General features: G+C 37.5%; 1 protein-coding gene and 1 pseudogene across 10 annotated transcripts in view; one reads left to right on the top strand and one right to left on the bottom strand.

Annotated features, from left to right (window-relative positions):
* The window catches only part of CTTNBP2 (cortactin binding protein 2), a 125516-nt gene that overhangs the window by 38354 nt on the left and 62158 nt on the right, over positions 1-25004 (bottom strand). For all 10 annotated transcript variants that reach the window (XR_004954068.1, XM_036230993.1, XM_036230994.1 and 7 more), the window contains exons 5-9: positions 19421-19624; positions 17964-18063; positions 15830-15980; positions 11586-11840; positions 3120-3237 (exon numbers count right to left, since the gene is read on the bottom strand). Coding sequence is in view for 9 of the 10 variants with exons in the window: in XM_036230993.1 (XP_036086886.1) it covers positions 3120-3237; positions 11586-11840; positions 15830-15980; positions 17964-18063; positions 19421-19624 (828 nt within the window). In the remaining variant the exon portion in view is untranslated. The remainder of the gene's footprint in view (positions 1-3119; positions 3238-11585; positions 11841-15829; positions 15981-17963; positions 18064-19420; positions 19625-25004) is intronic.
* LOC118611127 lies at positions 7886-8002 on the top strand (annotated as a pseudogene).

The raw sequence follows: 25004 nt of genomic DNA, 5'->3' as shown, positions 1-25004 counted from the left end.
AGAATAAGAGAATTACAAGTGTAAAAAAAAAAAAATCCTGATAGAAAAAACAGCAAAACTATTATATAAAATAAGCATATATGAACATTTTACAATTCAAAGGACGGCTATCATATTTCTTTAAATAACCTTAATTCAATGTTCTTATACTACAGTAAACTTTGGCTTTATATTTCCTTACATTTCTTTAGAACCATGTTGCTTGAACTGTTTCTTTTCTTGTATCTTTGGCCTTTTCTACTTCATTGACTCTTTCCCTTCAGTAAAATTCTCAAGTTCTTTAAAAAATCTGAGACCCTGAATTCTCCATATTGCCCTTTCTCCTCATCTTCATTGATAATGTCAACAAAAAGGCACATTATAGAACCTTGACATATAGAAAAGAAACCCTAGGCATGAGCCCACAGGGGCTGGGCAGGGCTGCCGAGGACAGGACACTGTGGACATGACTCACAGTGGCAGGTTACCAGACACATAGCTGTATAGGTCAGTGTGCTCATGATAGTGGTATCAGAGTCACACAACCTGGCTCTGAGGCCTCTGAGTACTTGCTAAATTGCTCTGATCCCTCTATACCCCAACTTCTTCTATAAAATGGAAAGAATGTTCAATCGAGTTGTTATGAAAAGTCAGTGAACTCATGTTTGGAATGGACTTAACACACTGTTACATGGTAAGTACTAGTAAGAATTTTATAAATGGCGAACAGTGCAGTAGAAGCTTGTAAAATGATCTTTCCAACCTGTCTGTGACAGCAAATGACTGATGCCCCACTGAGATGGGAAGTATCCCCATGTACTCCTGTTCTTATGAACTGAATTATATGCTTATCAAGAGTCTCTTATGGTTATTCCCAAATATTCTATGTCTGTTAACTCATTACTATAATTAAATTAAATATTCTATAAACTGATGAAATTAGTTACTATTCTTATGAAAACTATGTTGAACACTTTAGAGAGATTAAATAAAGGGGTTGCTAATGAAGCACTGATGAGACTATTACATAAAATTAGAAAAAATTATCTCTAGACAGATACTGTCTTTAGTTTGCTTCACGAATATGTTTAAATCTTGAAACACTAGAAATCATAGATTTCACAAGTCATTAAAGGTGTAGATTGTTCAAACAGGAATGGTATGTGGAACTTTAATCAGTAGAACCAAACTAAAATGAAGTCTTCCACCTAGAAGTGGGTGAAAGAATTACTTTGTGTTTTAATATGTCTAAAAATGTATACTTTTATGTATCCCCTTCTTAAACAAACATTTCCCAACTAACTAGTGGATTATTTTATTTCCTGTCAATTGTCAGTCCTCGTCTAACTTATCACCAGCATCCAGCACAACTCATGTCTCTGCTCTCTTCACTCCTCCTGGATTTCCTCATACCCCACTGGTCACTCTTCAATGCTGTTCCTTTGCTGGTCCCTCCATTTTCCCCAGATTTCTTAATAATAAAGTGTTGCAAAGCTCATTTCTCTTATTCTTTTTATCTGTGTTCACTTCCTTAGTGATCTCATCTAGTGTCATGACTTTAAATATCATCTATAGACTGCTGACTCTCAGATTTACATATGCAGCTCGTATTCATCTCAAGAATTTCTGCTGACTTGACATCTCCACATAGTCCTAACAGACATCTCAAACTCATACACCCAAAACTGAACTCCTGATCTTCACTAGCAAAATCTGCTTTACCCACAGCCCTCCCCTTGACAGATAACAGCGACTCCATCCTGCCTGTTGTTCAGGCTGAAAACTTGGAGGTATCCATGAATCCCCTCTTTTTCACACTTCACTTTCATTCCATCAGGAAATTCTGATGGCTCTACCTTCAACTATATCCAGAATGAAACCACTCCTCACTACTTTACTGGCTACAATCCTAGATTCAACCAATATTATTGTCTTTTACCTGGATTACTCTATTAATGGCCTAACAAATCCCCTGCTTCTACCTGTGACTTCTTACAGCCTATGTTCAACGAAACAGCCACTAAGACTATTAAAATATACAACAGATCCTGTCACTCTCCTCCACTCAAACACTGACGTGGCTCCCCTAAATCCCTCCAATGGCTACAAATCCCAACAAGATCGTTCGCCTACACATCCCATGCTGGAACTTCTATGACATGTTTTCCTACTTCTCTCCCCTCACTCATTAACCTAGTCACCCTGCCCTCCCTGCAAGTCCTCAGACACACCAGCTGTGCCCCTGCCTCAGGGCCTCTGTCCCCTTAATGTTCTGCCTGGAAAGCTCTAACCTGAGATATCTCCATAGCTGCCCTCCTCACCTCCGGCAAGGGTTTGCTGAGATGTCTTATCAGTGAGGCTACTTTGTCTGTCATTTTAAAAACAGAAACTCTTAAACTTATTTTAAAAATTCCCACTCCCAATCCCCCTTAGTCTTTTCCATAGTACATATTACCATCTCACATGCCATGGAATGAATTATTTCTTATGTTTATTGTTCATTTTGTCTCAATATTAGAATATAAACTAAAGTTGAATTTACTGATACAGCTGGCTGACTGAATGAATGTATTGGGTGATAATCCTGAGATAAGAAGTCATACTATTTTATATAATCTAGCACCCCATATTCATAAATCCTCAATTGAATCTTTCATAAAATGTGCTGAGTGGCATATATTCCTAGAACTAGAAGGAACTGATTATCTTCACAGACAGCCAGGCAACCAGACAGAGAGGAAAAAACGACCTACCTAGGTTCCTATAATCAGCTAATGGCCAAGTATCCAGTCGTGACTTCTTATACCCTGCTACTCTCAAGTCCACAGAGACAACCCAAGTCAGAAGAAAAGAGCAATAATTACTTAGAATGCTATCGTAGGTCAGTAAAATACAAGGAAGATTTTGAATTATTTGAACAGTAATTCTGTAAAAAGCCATTCTAAATGGAAAAAATAATTACTAGATTTATAATCAATTGTTTTATTTGTTTGTTTTGTTTTGTTTTGTTTTGGTAATAGCCAGAATTCCAAGGTGGCTAAGAAGAGAATGAAAATGAAAAAAAATTTTTTCCCCCATCGTCTCAGAGGCCCATGCATTGTAGATGAGGGATGAACAGTCAAACTGTGAAAGGGACTCACTCAGATTCTCCAGGAGGTGCTTGCAGTCGTCTGTGGCGACATCATGTGCAGTCCGATCACACTTATCTCTCTTTTCAGGCTCCAGCCCTGCATGTCTACACAAGATTTCTAGGCAGTTCTGTAAATACAAGAGCTGTATTACCTCTCCTCCAAATTAATAAATTTTGAGCTAAAACCCAAAGGGAAAAGTCAGTGGCCTGCAGCAAGCAAATCAGGAATTCTCACCTAGAAATCTTACTTCAATTCCAGAAACTCAAAGGTACAGATTATTTTAAACAATGTTTCAAATTGAAAGGCCAACAGGGCTTCATTTAAATGCAAATCATCGGGTCAAAACTGCTCCACGGAACAACCTCCAAGGTTTCAGGAGAAAAATATTGCTTACTAAGGACTCAGTCTGCAGAGTGACAGACATTAGGAAAGAAATTGACTTCAGTATTCTTTTATGGTAACCTGGCATATAAAGCATAAGACTTTTGTACAAGTATATGTTACTTGCTGTCTTCTAGACTATGAACTGCTTTCCTGTTCATGTAAAATGCAGGAAAATATTTTAACAATAGTGTCCCAGAATTGTTAAAAAAGTCCCAAGCACTTTTATACTTGAGATAGTACGCTGTCCTGTTTTCTTTTTTTTTTTAATTTAAAATATATAAAGACCATGTGGGGGGGTTGATTTTTAGAAAAACATTCCCAATAAATTAGAGTTACGTTCTCTCTCTTTTCCAGCTTTATCCTTCTGTGCTGTTTAAGGAAATCTTCACTTAAAAAAAAAGTAATAACCTATGAACTGAAAAGTCTTATTTTCCAAAAAGATTTCAAACCAAAGTAGAAATAAAACAGTATACAGGCAAACATTTTCTAATAAATAATTGCCCGGTATGATATTATATCAGGATATTTACTGAAGAACTCTTGTTATATCTACTTTGACCGCTATAGGATTTGTTTACTGATTTTTCACAAGAAAAAACACAAAACTGAAGAGACCAGAAACCAAAGGAACTATAACAATCCAAATAAGCAATGTCCTGTTCATCAACTCCCCAAAGACATACAAACACATGCACGCACGCACACACGCACACACACACACAGACACACACAGAGGCTTTAGGCTGACCTCCACTTCTCACAACATCGCAAACTAGGCAGTCGGACAGCCTTCCCCACCATTGCTACAAAATATCCTCTTTCTGTTTGGCAAAACATACTGTTTTCTTTTTATGTAAATATTTTATCGAAGAATAATATCCACATAGAAAAGTATACAACAAGTATACAGCTTGAAGAATGTTGTGCAAAGAGTTCTCTGGAAGCCTCCAATTCTATCACCACCCCTCCCTTCTCCCCCACAAGTATGCGCTACTCTGATTTCTAATATCAGAGACTGGTGAGCCTGTTTAAGAACTTTATATCGATGGAATCACACTGCAGAGGTACACTTTTATATTTGGCTTCTTTCATTAAACACAAAGTCTATAAAATTTATCCATGTGTTGGGTGCAGTCACAGTTCATCTTTGTTTGTTCTTTTTCAAATTACTGTGGGGTATCCCATATGTAAAATACACCACAATTTATTTATCTATTCTCTTGTTGATAGATATTTGGGTTCCATTACGAGCATTCTGGTACAGGTCCTTTGGGGTACATGTGTAGTCACTTTGTTGAGTACAAGTACCAGAGCTGGCCAGCTGGGTCCCAGGGTGTGCACATGTTCTACCAGTATATACTGTAAAGGGCTTTCAAAAGAGACTATACCAATCTGCACTCCCACCAGGAGAATGTCTGAGTTCCAGCTTCAAATTGTCCTTAAAACATACTTTAAATGTAACCATTGGTTTACAAGGAAATACAGGAAATCCCTAAGGGCCAGAAAGGAAGACAAGGAGTAAGCTGAAACCACCGATTAAGGGAAATTTGAACAGGAAGCCAGTGCTGGTTTGAGGGCAATGTTGATACAGACTCCTTTCGGGTGCTGTGGGGATGGGAGACCAGGCCTTGCGACCCACACAATGGAGGAGCTGAACCTGAAACAGAGAACCCTTGGGAAAGGAAATCTGCCTGCCTGCAGAGGGAGTCGGCAGGACAGCCGCTGCGCACCGCCCCTGCTCACGTTAGAGGGGTCGCCACTAATACTGAAATCAAAGTCTGGCTTTCGTGGGTCTCAGATTCAGATTTAAATCACGAAGCCAGCAAATTAACCGAAAACAAAGTCAAATATATAAATAACAATTCTTATCAAATTGTTATTATTAATTTGTATAAAACCAGTAAATGCATAAAATAGTTCATGAGAAATTCAGAAATGTCGAGTTAGAGATTAATAAGAGTATTAAGTAGAATGTAGTCTGAGTATTAAACTTTGTGAATTCCCAGATAAGAGATAAAAACAATATATTATGTTAATTGGTACTTGCAGCAAAAACAGGGAAGAACCAAAACGAACCTGGATTACAATCCTGCCAACATAAATGATTTTATCTACATCTTTTGGTAAATTATTTACCATTTTTCTGCTTCGGTTTCTTTATGTTTCAAATATCTATGTTACATGAAAAGATGCATGAAAAGCTCTTATATTCTCGGCACTTACTAAACTCTCAATGTTTATTAGCTGCTGTTATTATAATCAACATAATCAAATGAAAGACAGTCTAAATATTCAGTTAAGTGGTAATGTCACTGATCTCAATAAAATTCTAGGTGATGTTACTTCAAATTACAACCAGGAAATGACAAAAGATGCAACCCAAAACTGTAAGATTCTCTAATTTCTGATCCTCAAAGTATGCTATATCTAATTTTTATTACACTCAGGTAGGTCAATGGACAATAACATCAGCAGTAGCTTTCCAAGGAAGCATGAAATGTCAGAAGAAAAGCTGGATAACGCATATCCAAATGCTGCTATCAGTTGTGGATTCTACAGTGCCATGCCAGGCTCAGTGGGGAAGAGAGATGAAAACTTTAACTGACACTTAACAACAGCAGCTGCAATTATTTGAGTGCATACTAAGTGCTAGGCACAGTCCCAACACTGTACAAGTACCTAGTGCTCATCCATCCTCACAACTTTACGAAAGAGCTGCAAAGCACCTCTGTACCAGGCACTATGTTAGAGCCGAGGGTTGTTGATGGATAAGGTAACAGTTCTGATTCTTAGAGAGAAATGCAAAATGTAGTGAAGAGTTAGACATGGGGAAAATGTGCACAGAAAGGGGGTTGTTGAAATCATCAGTAAAGTTCTACTATGTGGAGGTGGAGGAAAGAATCTAAGCTCCCTCCTTGATGCGTGGGATTGTGTGAAGAAAATAAGTGCCAGTCACTGCTTCTGGAAGTGGGTTCCCAAAGGGCCTGAATGGGGCACATGTTCTATCCAAGTGATACAGAGTAAAGGGTCTATATGAATGAGTGCAAGCCAAAGTCCTCCCACTTATCATACAGATATTTCTGTAATAAGAGACTTAAAAAGCAGTGGCTTAGGCTTCAGCTTTCACTTCCATTCATATCCCATTTGCCAGGACTAAGGCAGGTGGCCTTAGTTAACTGCAATGGAGGATGGAGAAGGTAAGTCTTTATTCTGGGTGGTCATGGGCCCCACCAAAAAGAGGGATCCAACTCTACTATGGTCCTTTAAGGAGAGCTGAGAAACAAGGTCCCAGTGCCAAGAGGACTAAGTAGAAACCAAAGACCTAGAGATAAATTAAAGTCAAAGCAGAGAGCTGAGAGTTTGAGATTAGGCAGAAGGAACAAAAGGAAAGCAGTCTGCGAATGCACAGGAGGTCAGATCCAGTGCAGGCGTTGGGAACCTGGGGTGCGGATGTACCCACTGGCAGGCGAGATGCAGACTGTTAAAACAGGAAATAATGGCGTAAGCAAAAAGGGAGCATTAGCGGTAAGTGACCAAAAATGCAGATGGCTGGATTCAGCTCTGAAGGGCTGAAAGCTGAGGAGTTTGGACACTTTTCTCAGGCATGAGGGCATGTTCAGTAGGAACACGCTCAGTTCTGAAAACTGACTGGTGCAACTAAAAGATGTACTGGAAAGGAAGAGGGTGTGACAGGAAGGAGACCAGTTAAAAAGAACTGTGGTAATAGTCCATGTACTCACTGATTCAACAAATGTTGAGAATTTTGGGGCCAGAGGCTCTGCTGGGCTCAGCATATACAAAGATGGAAAAGCGATTTTTTTGGAGGCGGAAAGGGAGAGAGGCATGCAAACAATTACAGTTTTAAAATACAAACTCTCTAAGTGAAGTGTGAAGAGGTGCCCTGGGAATATCTAACTCCTGGAAGCCAAGACTGAAGCGGAGATGTTTTCCAGGCAGGGAAGGGTCAGGATAGAAGAAGAGGCCATTTGAGGTAATCGGAACAGCAGATGGAAAGCCAGGGAGAGAAGAGCGAGCGTAGGATTCTGCACGGCAGCCAGCAGTGCATGGTTAGAGCACAGAATGCATTATGGAAGAAGACGGGTAGTGTGCCTGTGGATGCAGACCGAGGCCAGGTCGGGAAGGGACTTGTCTGTCACGACAAAGTCACTTAGTGTGGAAGTGACAGAGCCTTGCAAAAACGTGAAGCAGGTAAATGACACGACCAAGTCCCCCGTTAGAAAGGCTCCCCTCATGGTGGGTAGAGGAGCTGGAGAATGAATGAGGAGACTGGCGGGGCCTGTTCAGACAGATGATGAGGGCTCTCCCAGGACAGTGCTCCTGGGATGTGGAGGAGGCATCATATCCAAAATTCATTTATAAAAGGATGAAATGACTATGGCCATGCTACCCTAAACAAGCCTGATCCTGTCTGATCTTGGAAGCTAAGCAGGGTTGGGCCTGGTTAGTACTTATGGGAGACCACATAGGAAGACCAGGTGCTGTAGGCATAAGGAACAAAGGGAGGGAGTTTTATCAATCAATTTAATTCATTATATTAGGAAGATGGAGCAAGTAAACACAAACGCCAGGTGATGGTTTTGGATTCGGAGAAGAACTAGAGATATGGCAGGGTGGCTAAGAAGCATAAACATAGGGGCCCAAGGAGGCACCCACTTGGAGCTGTTTGGTGGAAGCAAAAATGAATACGGTCATCAACACGGTTACCATATGATTGTCTAAACTGAGACATTTTTTACGAGGAAAAAGGGGGCATTGTTAATAATTACACTGGGCTGACAGGCATCAACAAAGGCCTTAGTGGGCGGACTGGGAAGTCTGCTCCTCTAGTTACCAAGAGATGTCCTGTGAGCGATGGGCCTCCTGTAGGAACATTTCTGGATGGATTTGGAAAATGGGTAGGCAGGGATAGAGGTAAGTGTTTAAATCTGGGTAGATTATATTCTGGGGATCAGTAAGATCATCCAAGAAAGAAAGTACAGAGTAAGAAGGGGAAAGGATCAAAACCCAGATCTATGAAAGGTGTTAGTGGAAGACACTGAAAAGTCCACTTATTTTTTCAGAAAACTGGTCTTCACAACTTAGTTGTAAATGGATTCCCTCTCTGGAGAACCATATCGGCCAGAATATAAATATTGTATTAGGCAAATGATGCAAAAACATTTTCCAATAACTCTGACTAGGAAGGAAGGCAGCATGGTATAGTTGAAGAGTAATGAAATCAGGCAACCTGGGCTTCATTCCCAACTTCTATCCATTAATCCCTCCAGGGTTTAAATGCCCTCATAATCATAATAATCATAAAAAGAAGAGGTGAGGCTGGAAGATTAAGTATCTACTCCAAGGCTAAAAAAAAGACATTGTTTTAATTTATTATTTTACTGAGCCGTGTATGAATATCGTCAGTCATGCTCACTTTTTAAAATCACTCTTTTCTTGCTCAAAATTCATCTCATGCTTCTTAAAGTAAGAGAATACAGGGAAAGTCATATTCTATGTGAAAAAGATCACAGTTCCCTTTACTTAAAGATGGATGAGAGAGCATCCATCTTTACCAGGGACCTGAGAACCTGTGAAGATGCCATGCACGATTATAAAAAGCACCAGGACTAACAAGGCGTTTGTAATTAAGGAGCTGAGCTGCAACACAAGCAACCTACACTGCAGGGTGACTCACCCTGGGGAGCAGAGCAGGTTCCTCTCTCTACCTCTCAGGAGAACTTCATGAGCTGAATATTCAGATCAGTAATGCTCAGGTTTCGCTTGCTTTCTTGCGCTCGCTCGCACTCCCTCTCTGTGTGTGTCTCTCTCTCTCTCTGCCTCCAGATTGAGCACATGTGCACCCACTCCTGTCAGTAACATCTTGCATTATATTCTGAGACTTTCTTTAGGTGGTAGAGGCAGGTTGAAAACTACCCCTTCCATGCCCCTTTCTATCATCAAACGAGATTCACCATCTTAGATTAACTGTGTATTTTCAAATTTAAACTTTTCAGACTTTCCATCTTTGTATCCTTAAAAATGTTACGTCAAATGCTATTACATTCCATTCGAATCAATACACAATATATCATATTTACAGAATTTTTGTAGTTTTTTATTGTTGTTGTTGCAGTTGTTGTTGTTAAAGGGTAAACTTGGGGGAAAATACTATTGCTAACAAACAATACCTCCACATTAAACTGAATTGTGCCTCAGTCTCACTTTTTTTTTTTCAAACCAAAATCCAAAATGAACAGCTTCTGCTCTAGATGACAATAACAGGAAGTTACCCAACCAGGAGCTTCAGATGCACATTTTTAGCTATTCCCAGATGTCTCCATCTGGATGAACACATCATAGCACTTAAACTCAGCCTGTCTAATCCCACATTCTATCTTCTCGATCACAATGACGCCTCTTCTCTATCTGGGAACATCACTGTTATCCTGCTTAACTCCCCCATTTCCCATATCTAATCTGTCTTCCATCTTCAGACATTTCTAATCAGTAATAACACTTATTATTTCTACCATTCTCATCATCTTTGACCTAGTGTCTCTCCCTGACACCTGGTTTTTCATAACCCCAAATCTTCTAAAGGTTATTGCTAACTTAATCAATTCAAATTGAGAACTGATTACTCTGCTCCTTTGTGCAAACCTTTCAATGGCTTTATTCTCACTAGTACATAAAGACCAAACTGCTGACTGTGTCACTGCAGGCTCAGGCCACACTATGAGACTCCCAGTCTCGTCTTATCGCTCACTACTCGCCACTGGCGCAGTTGGAGCTGTCACCCACCTGCCCCTTCCACTCTGTTTCTACTGCTTCCTCCCTCTAAACTGCGCTTTCTCCCAGAGATGATGGCAAAGCCAACCCGCTCTATGAGGCACCACATTATTTCTATTTCCTCTACAATGAGCCATTTCTGAGCCCAACATCCCTCCAACTCTGCTCTCTAAAATATGTGCATTCTCTCCCTTTTTCTCCATAAAAATAAAAATGTGCATTTTCATTCTGTTCCAACCACCCCTATAACACTTGCTTTCATTTTTTTTTTTTTTGTGCTTTTCTTATCTTCCAGTTGTCTTGCACCCCACAACCTCGCCACCGGACTAGAATTTACCTAATGGCATAACTGATCCATGCAAATGTTAGCATACACAGTGCCCTGTGCTCAGGAGCTTCCTAAGCTTGCTAAGGTATATTATTTCCAAAGTGATTGGAATAGAAAAAGAAGCATAAGTAAATGGCCCATGGTATTATTTCCTTAATAATCAGAATTTTTTCAATTCTAACAAATAAGCGAACTCCAAAACTCCCTTTACCCGTAGGACAGCGCAGGAAGGGCATCATGAGGCAGTCCACCGGGGAGGGCATGCATCTGGATCCTGGGCCTCCCTCTAACCAGTGCATGGCCTTGGTACTGAAACAAACAATCCAGCCGACTAAATCAAACCAAACATTTTTTCCTAATTTTAGATGAGATAAAATGTCCAAAATTACTCCTACATTTCTTGTTAACAAATTCTAAATATAATTTTTTATGAAAAGTCTCATATTTTTTCAATTACAGCTGACAATCATATTATTTTATATTAGTTTTAGGTGTACAGTATAGTGGGTAGATATTTATATAATTTATGAAGTGATTCCCCAACAATTAGACTAGTACCCACTTGGCACTATACATAGTTATTACAATATTATTGATCTACATTCCCTATGCTGTACTTTACATCCCCATGACTACTGTGTAAACTTCCAATTTGTACTTCTTAATCCTTTCACCTTTTTCACCCAGACTCCCAACCCCCCTATCTGGCAACCATCAGTTTGTTCTGTCTATGAGTCTGTTTCTGTTTTGTTTGTTCTTTTATTTTGTTTAGATTCCACATAAGTCTCATATATTCTTGACCGTAAATATCTGCTGGACAGAAAAAAGCCAGTTCATATTGGTAGGTAACCATCTTCTGCAATGGCATCATTAGTGTCCTATTATTCAACTGAAATATACTCAGTCGACAGCAGACATCTTTGCTACCCTTCGAACTGGCACAGCATACTGAGGTCAGCTGCTATTAGACACACCTTAAAACCCTTTGAAGCAGCAATATGGGCGGCAGTCCAGCCTTCTCTGTCGGCATGGTTAATGAGGTCTGCAGGAATGACAGGCTTGGCTGTGCCTTCAGGACTCTCCTTTCCTCCATCCGAGTCAAAGACGTCTGACCCGGACTCTCCTTCATGCAAAGAGCTTCTATGATCTGGTGCTCTATGGTACATGAGAAGCTTGAGGCTGTCTACATTACCAGTGTCCACAGCTGCGTGAACTGGTGTCCAGCCATCCTGAAAATAAAATGACCAAAGGAAATGGTTGATTACAAGTTTAATACTGAGAACAGTGTTACCTAAAGCTCACCTCTAAATGTTCTTGGGCATGGACCACTGAGCTGGGAAAAGCAGGCATCCCAGTCCTGAATATCACTAATGAGCTGAGTCAAGTTCTCTGACCTCTGTCAATTAGTGTATTTTCCATTACTATGACTCATTCACTATTTTGTAAGAATTTCCACTTAATAGTTAACCATTTGGAGTGTGTAGGTATTGCCCAGGTCAGTTACCAAGCATTATGTATTGAAAACAAAATCTCAATTTGACACTGTAAAAGAGAATGAACTTTAGCATAAAGAGATTTTTAAAAAAAAATGTACATCTAACTATAGTGTTTTTAGTAATATACCAAATGAATGCTATTATAAGCCAGTTTTACTGATAGGGCAGAGTTCTAACCCTACTGATCTTAAAATTTTATACTGATGATTCCAGATGGATAGACTCTAGGTAACAGGGAAAAGGTTGACATACAGGAAAAATAAAGTCATTTCAAGGGACGCCCAAGAGCCTCTACAGAGTGTTCTGTGACTGTAGGCGGAAAATGAAACGTCCAAGCTTAGAGAATGTTCCAACTAAAATGATTGGGCCCATTCTCTATAATATGTTACCCCGAAGCCTCTATTATCCACTTAGCTGGTTGCTAAAGCAGATTCAACTCTTTTCTAGGGCAATGGCTCTCAGGAGTGGTTGCCAGATCACCAGCTTTACCTTCACCAGGGAATGCGTTAGAAATGCAAATTCTTGAACTTCACTCCAGACCTACAGAATCAGAAACTCATAGGTGGGGCCCAGCATCTGTGTTTTAACAAGCCTTGCAGGCGATCCTAGTGCACTAATGTTTGACAAGCACTATTCTAGGAAAATCTTGGTCCTCTCTAGAGTCTCACATTTTTTAGGTAGAGATGGTCTGTCTACCTTCCACTTAGGTAGACTTTCATAAAAGAACTGAGCATTATTTTGGTGATTTGTGTTTTGACTTCATATTATTTTCCTACCTTTATTTTCCCTTTGGCATGTTTTTTTTTCTTCCAGGTGGTATTTCAAATTGCTATTCTACATATATTTCAGTGAGCTTCAGCACTTAAAAAAAAAACAATAGGATAGACAGGCAGAAACCTATGCAATAAATGGTAACAATGTACATTTAGACTGAGTCGTCTGATCATTTGCTAAAGCTGTCCCCGGATAATGTGGCTTTTTCTCTGGTTCTGTACTTCATAACAAAGAAGTTGACTTGGCTGAGACAAGACCATTGTTGGGCAGTAACTAGAATATACATATGGAGTATACATAGTCTTTGGGTGAGCTCCAGCCACATAAAGCATTTCATGGTTTGTTCTTTGTTGGGCTGACACCTTTACTTGGGTACCAGCCTTACATAGGCACCAGAATATAGTGCTCTTAACCTTCCCTAATTTATATGACAAAGGTCATGAGGTGTTCCTAAAAAAAACTTTGAATCTTCCATTCTCCTCTAATTTCTTAATAAAAGTCACGAGTAATAATATTCCCTTAAGATTCTCTATCAATTACACTTTTTCTCTGTACTTCTAGTGATATTGTTCAGCTCAACAACTAACTTGAGAGCATGAATTTCTGTTCTTCGAGTTACAAGACGTGACAAATTTTTATGTTGCACCATTTTTCATTCACCTTGGTGATGAATTAATTTTTCATATGTAAGGTAGAATTTCTTAACGAAATCTGTGTGGCAGCACAGATTTCTTAGATAAAATATATAAACACAAATAAATATAACATGACTATTTCTCAATATTTCAAAAAAATAGAAAGAAGTTTTTTTATTTGTTTGTTTTTTAAAGCTCTAGCAATAGGACTCAATGGAAAATGTTTATACCTAGCTTATATTATATCCCTGGTTACACCTTTGTCAGTTCTCCTTTGGTAAATTAAGAAAACCCAGGACCTAAGAGTGACCTGTAAAATAGATAATGCATCGTTTTATCATAGGAAATTTTAAGGAGATTTCTGTGAAATGGATGCATAGTATAGTCAATTTTCTATTAACAGAAGAGATTCCGGGTACAGATAACCTTCAGAAACTAAAACATCTATACTTGTCTTTCATCAGGAATATGTTGGAGGTTGGTTATGATTGCAACTTTAACATTCTTGGGAGCTGCCATACGAAAATAAAATAATGCTGGGACCCAGTGAAGAGTGGATCGTGGTGGAAGACCCTTCACTCCTCCAGCCCCAGGATGGGCCCCCATTGGAGAAATGCATGTCAGTGTACACAGAGATGATTTCTTCGTCTTCGACCATATCACAATAGTCAATGAAGACAAATTTGGAAAGGTTAATCCAAGTGCATTATTTCAAATGCACTTCTACGAGGCTAAGCAAGAAGTACGGCCCAAGACTTCATCAGTTTCTAAATCTCTGACTTTCCCTGTGCGGCTGGTACAGTAAATATCAAAACTATGCAGGGTGAAGGCAACAGCTATATCAGTGTGTCTAGTTCCACAGTGAATTTCCACATATAGTTTTTCAAGTTCTGAGCCAAATTAGACAGTGACCTTGAACTCTGTGAGGTACCATACACTATCAGCAATAACAAACATCGGTCCTATGTGGAAGAGTGAGCATCAATCACTCTCTTCTAAGTGCTGGCAATGAGCACCAAATCATCAGAAAACTCCCTTTGTTTACACAAACTCCCTTTGTGATACACGCTGCCAGCTAACATTTCTTGACTGTTTATAATTCCCAGGTGCCGTACCAACTATTTTTTATATATAGGCTCATTTTTTTTAATGCTCCTAACAGTGGCTACTATTTTAAGCCTCATTTTGTAGAGGGGTCAATCAAGGCACAAGGAAATAAGATAATTTGCCCAAGGTCACACATCACAGCGAAGGCCAGTTTCAAGCCACCAGGTCTGATTTTGGGGCCTAATCTCTCAGCCATTACGTAATACATTTTCTTCCTATCATCATCATAGATACTGCTACCAGTTTCTACTTCTACAGTTTTTTATGAAATACATAACGTACCTTGAAAACACATCCAGAATTGGATCATTTCTCACTCACCCCTCAACCCTGATCTGAACTCTTACTTCTTCTCTGGATTAAAAAACGATTCCTGACAGAACTCCTTGCATCTCTTCCACCCCACCTACTGTTTATTTTCACCCCTGTAGCCAGAGTGACTCTTATAAAAGTGAATCATTTCATATTCTTGTTCTGTTCAAAACCCTCCAAAGGCACCCCGTCTTACCCCTAGCTCTCGCCATGGCCCACAAGGCCCTTCACGGCTGGCCTCCACTACCTCATACTGGCTTCCGCCGCGCTGAGGTGCACAAAGGGTGCCACCACGGCCCCTCCGCACCTGAGGCCTCTGCACTTCCAGTGTCTTGGGCCTAGCACACTGCTCTCCTTGTCTCTTCCTGACCTGGGCCCTCGCTTCCTTCAGGTCTTGACTCAATTGTCACACTTTTACTGAAGACTTTTCTGATCAATTTTTATAAAGTAACCCTGCCCCAGGTACTCCCAGCTCTCAAAGAGCTAACTAGTAGCTATTTATTTATTTGTTTACTGTCCCTCCTCCCCCAACCCCAATAATGAGATATAAGATCCACGTCTCTATAGTCCTTTGGTACTCAGGAAATATTCGTTGAATGAATAAAAACTTAAACCTCCATTATCTCTCCTAATTTTGGAGAGTCAGCACAGCATACAGGTATTCATTTTCCTATTTTACATGTGACTAATCTGAAGTTCTAAGGATAAAGAGCTGGTTAGACTAACAGGCAAGGCTTTTAGCAAGGACTTAAACAGAAGACAGACACTGCCCTTATCCAATATCCTAAAAGCAAAACAAAACGAAGCAATCTCTATTTTTAACATATTTTTCTATCTGTAGCATTTGTAGACACATTGTAAATTATAAGACGAAACTTCTCAAATGGTACTCACTCTGGTTTTTACACTTCGGTCAGTTCCAGTTTCCAGCAAGACTTTAATACATTCTTTATTTCCATTTTTACAGGCCAGGTATAGAGGTGTCTGTCCTCCATCAGCAGCGTGATTAATGTTAGCATTATATGCGATTAATAATTCTACACACCTAAACACAAGATTATGATTAATTACATAAAAACTGAGTTTGATTTCCGAAGTACCACCTGACCAGAAAATAAGGCTTAAAGCAATTCCGCACCTCTATATACATCATATATATATATATATAATATATATATATATATATTATATATATATAAAATATATATATATAAAAAAGTTATTGTCGGTCTTATATGGGTACTGTTTGTTAGCAAGGCTAGACGATATATTTTAATCACAAATTTAATTACTTCCATGAAGTTAAAATAACTAAAACTTGGTTTATGACACTTCTCTGTAACCAACTTATAAAACTGGAGTCCTTGGGATATGTTTCACTTATTGGGATGAATGATTTAACTGTGCTTGACATATATATTATTTCTGGTTCAAAATAGTTTGAACCTTGAGAAAAAACAGGCTGCTGAGTCATTCTGAGATTCTTCACTTGAGAAAATAAGTATAAATAGTGCAGACAGCAGGGCACCATGTGCCTCCGCTATAAAAGGCAGCAGGGAGACAGAGAAAGAGGTTGCTTGGGGAGAAAAGACAGCAGAGGCTGTCCTTTCTCTTGAAGGGGTTCTAGTTTCCAAGGGAAAAGACACAGCTAAGCAGAAACTCTTTGACCTGAGAATCAAGACGGAAAGAAATGAGGTAAACTCTATTTTAAAGCACTTAGTAACTAGCTAGACACCTTGAAATTGTAGAATTAGATGAGAACAAACTTAGAAAAGAGAACTAGAGCATAATGAAATTATGAAACAATTAACATAATCTTCATTTTTCCTTCTGATGCACATTTTCTCTTGGCTTTCCCTGGCAACATGTGGTTTGTTTATATGTATTTTAAAAGCATTACATATGATATGTGCATGTATCACATATACATTTAAATTAATCAACCTCCAGCATTCTTCCTTTTTGTAAAGCTATTTATGCCTCCATTCCTATGACTGTCCCATACTATCCAAGCGAATGGCTCTACAGATTGCTTGGTGACAGTACAGGTAAAAGACTAGCCCAGAAGAGAAATCCCTCTTTGAGGACTCAGGACACGTGCAAAAAATAATAGCAAAACTAGTTGTCTATGGTCCTCAATAATAAATTCAGGGAGATGACATGCAGGAAAAAATAGGTAATGCTGTACTTTAAGAATGCAATTTGAATTTTTAAAAATTTGCATTTGTAATTGATAAGATTAGAGTAAACCTTAAAACAAATATTTCAAGAATTCTGAAATTTATTAAAGAACGTTTCTATCAAGAAAGTTAGATAAAAGTTGAAAACAGCTTGCAATGCCTACAACCTGAGTTATCAGCACAGGCAGAGAAAATAACTTAGCTACATTCTATTTCAGTAAAATATGACTCAATTTTAAAGTCATTACTGTGTTCAACTGCCTTAGTAAAGTACAGAAGAAATCATTGCTAACGTATGTCTATTTTAATTGGCAGGCTCTTTTGGTTTTGTGCTCTAGTTTCAGTATACAAAGTTTCTGCTTTAATTTTTCAATTAAAACAAGATGAATAATTGGGGTTTACTACCAAAAAAATTGCCACTAGTAAATTAAGATGTTGCGCAATATAATTCTGTGCTTTACTTTTAGTGCGATCGTAAGTAAAAAAGTTTCCTTGTGTTATGGTAGTAGAAAATAGTAAATAATAAAGTCAAATAGTCCATTATCTCTCACATATATGTTGACATACTATGGAAAGATTATTTTCTTCAGAACCAAGATCATCCAATGAGGTTTGGAAACAGCAAATTTCTCTTTTTCACTACCTTCACATACAACTCTTTACCGATTATTAAGGAGAGCAAATTTAGGATCTTACTTGGTGTTTAAATTCTCAAAAATATTTAGTGAATTTATTTGCCAGTAGATTTTAAGCACTAGTTTACACATTCAGGCAGAACTAAAATATGTGCACAAAATATAAAGAGGCTTTTTTCATACAAAAAAAAAAAAATTAAGAGCATCACTTACTTGAAATGTCCCTGAGCAGCTGCAGCACACAAGGGTGTGAAGCCATTTTTATCAGCAGCATCAACTTGGGCTTCTGCATTCAGCAGTAATCTCACACAGTCTGTGGATTTAAATAGAAAGCCATTTTAATTCTCCATTTAGAATTACGGTGAGCCAAATTCTATACAGGCTGTAGACAGATATTAAACCCAAAGGACTTCTCCCATGCACTGACAACTTTATCATGGTGAGTGTGAGATTGCACGGACAATTTTACAGAGAAAGCAGCCTCTTTTCCTGAAGCTTGCAGTACCCCAGATTCACCATCTAAGATGATTCTTTTGCTGCTTTGGGAAGAGTTGCTAATGAGTGAAAGAACTGTCATGTGTCGGAAAATGCTTTATCAGATTTTTCTACCAGATTATATTAGAAGATGTTACTGGATAGAGAACCAAATCCATTTACCAAATTGAAATACCATTCTTGATATTTAAATAGATGTTTTATTTAATCTTTAAAATGATTTTGTATACTTGTCATCCTACACTTAACTCCATGAATGAGGGTAATGGAGAACCGATAAAAAGTCATCTGACTCAGGCAGATGACTAGACTTTATGCTCATGTTATTTACTAGATTTTTCTCTATAGTAAAGAAAATTACTATAGTAATTGGCTTTTGAAGTAAAGAATTCTGTTTTAAAATAATGAGCTATCTTCTTAGCTCACTAGAATCTTATATTTAGTCCACTTGAACACCGCAAAGCTCTGAAGACTTTCAAGGAAGCCACATTATCTAAATTAATTGACAATCATATAGCTTCCATATGCAATGCTATTTAACTCTGCATTTGTAGTCAAGTCACCTCTTTCTTTACTACCTTATATTTTGGTATATTTGACTATAGGATTTTCATTTCAAGCAACAAAAATATTCCAGACTTCACAAATATGTTGTTTACAGTTGTACAACTTCTTAGTTCTTTTAAAAACTCCAATTCACCATAAATTGTTCCAACTGCAGAACAATTTCAGACCTATGACTTTTCCTAACGACTAAAACTTTCCCTTTCTGTCGCACCTGCTAAAATTCAGATGCTTTGACTTTCACTCACATCAGATATTTCTAACAGACAAATTAGGGCATTTTGTCCTAACCATAGTGATTACGGATGGTGGGCTTTATTCTAATTCGTGCTTTATAGTTACTAGACCAACAATTTCTACATATACATTTCATTGTATATAAAATGATTACTTTTTACAGGTGTCATATGATTTTACATTATTACAATCTGGAATTTTTTAAATGTTTATGAAATCTTTAAATCATATTTAAACATTATCTACTACTGCCTGTAAGGGAAAATTAAAATCAAAATGAACCTTTAGTTTATGACGATAATTACAAGTGCTTTTGACTACTCATTCTTTTGCAAGAGAGGAGTATTATGAGATAAGATTGTCACCATTCTTACCTGTATGTCCATTCTTAGCAGCAGAATACAAGGCAGAATGGCCATCTTCACAGGAGTAATTAATGTCCAGTCCTTCTTCATTAAGCAGCATTGATAATAACGTGACATTTCCCTGGGCAGCAGCTTGCTGAAGAAGGGTGGGCCTGCCAGCCAGGGGGGCAGGACCACCACTCATTAGCAAAGGGGTTAGGGAGGGTGACCAGCCTGTGGGTTAAAGTGACCCTTGTTAGAGAGCAGGAGCAAGACAAGTGAGACATTATCCACTCCTTTCTGAATTACGCACAGACACGTAGAAGATTATGTAGTTTCTAACATTATTGATCTGTTAATATTGACTTAGCACAAATCTGGACTGTTATTTTAACCTTGTATTTGCTAATTAACATACATGGTGACAAATTATTTTTAGTCGTCAGTCTTGCACAGATAAGGGTTAAAGTGTGGGTTGGTTTCAGAAACTAGGATGGCTGTCTCATTTTAAAAGTTCCGATTTTTCTACAGGGTTTCGAAAACAACTTGAATTCTAAAATTATATATAGATTTCCTCAATTTCGATAACAATTTGAAAATGTGAACTAATATCTTTAGTTATAAGAAATAATTGTAAGAAATAGAGATTTTCCTTTTTTAACATTGTGTCCAAGGTACTTAATTATGAACTTTACATAAACCATTAAGATGGGCCAAATACTGTCACAGAATCTGCTTACATTCCTTGAATTCCCTTATTGGAGAATTAAAATAATGGGGGAGCCAAATACTATTCAATATCAAGAGCTAATAGAAGCACAACATATATAATTGGATCTAAAATATACCAGCACAAATAATCAATACACAATTTTGAATACTGTATCATCTGGCCATCTTTACAACATGTGTTCCAGAAACTTTTAATCAGACAACAAAACATGACGCTCTACATATAGTTTTAATATATAATCATAAGTTATCATAGTTAGATCTTTCTCATCAGTATTTAGCAGCTTTAGAAGAGAATCTGTTAAGTGTGTGAAGTCGGCTGCATATAGCATGGAAAACTTTCTGAATTCTTCCTTGATCAAAAAGCTGTAAAAACAGTAAAGCAAAAATGTTTAATGTGACATACAGGTATTTTGTGTATTTTAGTCTTAAATACAATTAACTTGCAAAATACTTCATTTTATTTTCTTCCTTATGGGATCCCAAATACCTCCAAGAAATGTCAGTGTGCATATGGGGGTGCACGTATACACGTAATCGCTTCCCGGGGTACACTTTCTACATACATCTGGTAACATTTCCTGTAGTAACATACAATCGATGGATCTTTTACATTATCTGAACATTAGTATCAGGATAATATTCTAGGTATATTGATATTACATTAATATGTATGTAATATTCAATTCTTATAATTGAATCTTAAGTTATTGGCCTTAAACTATTTTAATAAGTATTAAAAGGGTCCATATCAAAAGATTTTCGGTATTTTAAAAATTCTTTGTAAAAAGGAAAGCAGTTTATACAAATTAAACTAGAACTGCTTACTAAAAGCTGGCTATTATATCTTCATAAATGAACTTATTTGGGTCCATGAATAATTTATTGCTTTTACCCTGTTGGATTGCAATGACATACAAAATTTAAATGGTTGTAAAATTAAATATTTATCTAAACTTTATGATATTTTCCCGTTGATACTCTTTAGCTCTTCTTACAAAAGTAGTATTTTTTACTTCATACTTACAAGAAGGCTCCTCTCTGGTACATTTTACCTTTTGTATTTTCTTAAAAACAAACAAAAAACAAGCCCACAAAAATTAAATCAGTACTTATCAGAAATGGATGATTAACAGAAATTATAAACACTAAGGTATGAAACCTTGACTGCAAAGCAAATACAAAGGCAACATGAAGGGGATGCACTGTGGTCCTCTGTGGAACAGAAGGGAATGTAGTTCTAACTTCCTTCCTCCCTCTCTCCCTCCCTCCCCGCCCTCATCTCTATTTCCCTCTACCTCATCCAAAAGCTGTTGGTTATTGATAACCTTTTAAGAATATCAACAGGTATATATAAAATGGTTTGCTCTTCTTTTGGGTGTTCTTTTTTTTCAATACTATTGTAGGTTTGAGGGACAATTTAAATATATTTTAACTGCTTTATATGGAAATATTCAATTATGGATATAATTTTCTGGGAAACCCTATTTTTAACGCAAACCTATTTAAAAGAAAATGTTTTATTAAAAAATTTTCTCAATTTTTAGGCTACTTAAAAGTTCTTACGATTCTCTGTTACACAAAACTACAGAAAAACATACATCAGTTTCTCATTTTCTTAGAGGTTTGCAATATATTTAAAATCTTTACAAAGAAAAAAGGCTGTATAAATGCCAAATATTCTTAAAGTTCCAATAAATTTTTTGTCTCTACTATCATTTCCAATTTTCTCTAGCACAAACTTATTTTAACAAATTCTCCTACAAGAACAGAAAAAAATAAAATATAACTTTACCATGAGAATCTATTATTCACTTGAAATTTCCAACAATGATAAAAATGATATTTAGTTGACTGGTTAAGCAATGTTAAGTAATGACGGAATAGACCTGTGGTCACACAGCTTCTTTAATGATGTTAGAAAAAGGTCATTCAGCTTTGCAGTGTCATATGCAAACAGTAAAAGTGAGCGTCTCACAGAATGTGCGATGATGAAGAGAACAGACAGAACATGCAATGGCAGAAGGAAGAGTTGAGAACAGCTTCCGGCATCAGCTTCAGAGTGTGGAGAAGGTTAATGTCATAGCTCAGATCAGTCTCATTTTCTGATTTAGCTTTTAAGCCAATCATACATGGAGAATAATTTTTTAAATGTATGTTTAAATACAGAAAAAAAGTCTGAACCAAATTAAGTAAAATGTATCAAAAAAAAAAAAAATCAGAAAAAATTTCCAAGGGTATGGAAACTCAGTTGCCTGGGGTGATTTCTGGTTTAGGCTTCAATTCTTCTAACAATAAAAATGTGTTATTTGACAAGTTTAAGAGGAACAAGAATATCTAATTTATTTAGAATTCTAAATATTATTTTAAAATTTAGCATTTGGCCATAAAAACTGCTAAAAGGCAGTAATTTACAACACAATTCATTTAAATGTTATCTTTTGTCACTGCAATCTTCTCGGTGCTTTATGATAATTGTTTATCATAATAGAAACAGACATAGAAACACAGAATTTGAGAGTTTGAAAGATCATGGGATCTAGTGGTTCTCCAAGGAATGAGATGTAGTGAACTGATGTTTGAGAAATTCAAGGAACAAGTTTAATAGATCTTTTTGGTTTGGAACTATTGTTACTTTTTTGGTTCAATGTTTTCATTTTTAGCCAGAAAAGCTACTGGCTCAGAGAGAATTTACTCTTTAAGATGCTACCCACATAAGAGCAGGAATGGGCTAACCCTACCTTCTTACACTCAGTCTAGTGCTCTGCTCATCACGGAAACTAGGGCAGACATCCAACAGATATTTGTCAGAGGTGCTCCGTCCCCATACCCTACACTTATCAACCACAATGGCATTAGCGGCTGTTTAGATTAGCACCCCTCGATGAGCTTATAATCTGGAGAGGCACAAGCTCACCCAGGCACAGACAGGTTAAAAAGTAGGATGGAGAGAACGCTGGTGCTTCTTAGTTGCAATGGGCATGGCAGCAAAGATAGAGCGAATCTAAATGGAAAAGAGTTGAAATCCCGTATCTTGTTTGGAAGGTTTAAGTTGACCTCCACTCCAGTTGTAACTCATACATAACTAGTAGCATTTCCACTTCCTGAATAGACTGGGTGCTCGATAAATGCTTGCTGAATGACTAATGACCTCCATTGCCTCAATTTCCCCCTACTAAGTCACTTCTTCTAATCAAATGACATAAGAAACCTGTTACTCCACCAAAAATAATCCTGCAGTTCTAAGACTATTTTGGGAAAATTATAAAATCAAAGAACAGAAAATGAGGAACCAGTTTCATATGTCTTCAATGGCTGCTATTTCTTTGGTTCAACTAGTTATTATATTTGCTCTCTAGACATAAGCCAAGGGCATTTTTCAGATGGCTCCTTTATCCACAATTCCACTGTACCCTAGGCAGATCATTCTGGTGATTATATAGTGGACTAGGAATTCTCTGTCTTTAAAGGTTAACTTAAAATCCTGCAGACAAATGTTCCTCAGTCATGGATCCTGGTTTTAAAGGTACAAAATGAAAATGGCTTTGTATTTTTTTTTAAAAAAACTCATGAAATTTACATATCCCAGAAAGTGTTTTCTTAAAGTCTGTGCATTTATGTCAACAACACGCCACAGCTCCAAACACTGTTGAAACTTGTTTATGACTGCCTTATGACCATGCAGCACATTTTCTCATTCTCCTGAATGGTAGCAAAATTTCATCCCTTGTGGGAAACAACCAACATGTTAGGCCAAGAGAAGGGCTCTCCAACTCAGTAATATCATTTTGGATTAAAAATATGGAATGCTGAATGCCCAGAAAGACATCACAAAGTAATACTAAAGCAGTGAAGCGAATCTTCACAAATGCTTTAAGCAACAATATCATCGAAGTAGTAATATCACCTCTATTTATTCATTACTCACTCTGCTCCAAGCTCAATTCTATGCTCTCTGCACATGTTATGATAACAAATTCTAACGGCCACTCTCCCCCACATTAGTAGCATAAGTTCCACATTAAGAATGAGAAAACTTGCTCAGTTCAAGAAAATTCATCCAAAACAGACAGCTGTAAAAGGCAGATCCTAGATTCCAACACAGATCTGACTGACTTCAAAGTCTGTGCTATTTCCATTTCCCGATTTTGCCTCTCAAAATACAAAGATAGCGTCTCAAAGAGCTTAATTTCAAGCTTACAATTAGATGAATAAGTCCTGATGTTCTGTTCTCATTAACTGATATCGAGTAGAGCGCTTCCTGTTTTCCTTATTCCCACTCCTCTCCCTAAATTTTAAATAAAACACTACTCAAATCTTCCTTTAATTTTGAAAGTTCCCTCTAATTAGAACCAATAGTCTCTGCTAAAAACCAAGATCCTGTGGTAGGAGCGGCCTCACCAAAGTTCCAACAGAACTATGGCAACATAACTGTATCTTAGAGCCTCACTTACTCAGTGAAGAACTAATCTAGTCATGTCAATAAAAAGCAACGCTTCCTCTAGCTTTGTATAACAAAAGGGAAAAATCCCAGTCTTATATCCTTCTTTGTTTAAGAGTCCCAGACTCAGTGACTTCATAAACCACATCTGCAATGGACACCTTCTCTAATACAGCCCACGTGCTATCCATCTGTGCTCTCAAATGTTGGAAGACGATAGCTGTAAATAAGAGTAAACTGCTTTTGAAATAAACTACCCTTGAAACAGTGGATCTGTAAAACTACACACTATTTTTGAGGTTAAAAAAGTTAATAAACTGAAAATATAACTTAGGACATACCAACTACAGAACAACTCTAATCAATTTAATAATCCAAGGCAGTCTGTAGTGTTAATAGGTACTTGAAGGAATTGTTTTTATGTCATCTTAGGACAAAACT

Source organism: Rousettus aegyptiacus, unplaced genomic scaffold (assembly GCF_014176215.1).
Source record: "Rousettus aegyptiacus isolate mRouAeg1 unplaced genomic scaffold, mRouAeg1.p scaffold_m13_p_13, whole genome shotgun sequence".
NCBI lineage: Eukaryota > Metazoa > Chordata > Mammalia > Chiroptera > Pteropodidae > Rousettus > Rousettus aegyptiacus.
The sequence above is the reverse complement of the archived record's forward strand: the minus strand, read 5'-3'. Positions and strand labels throughout refer to the sequence as shown.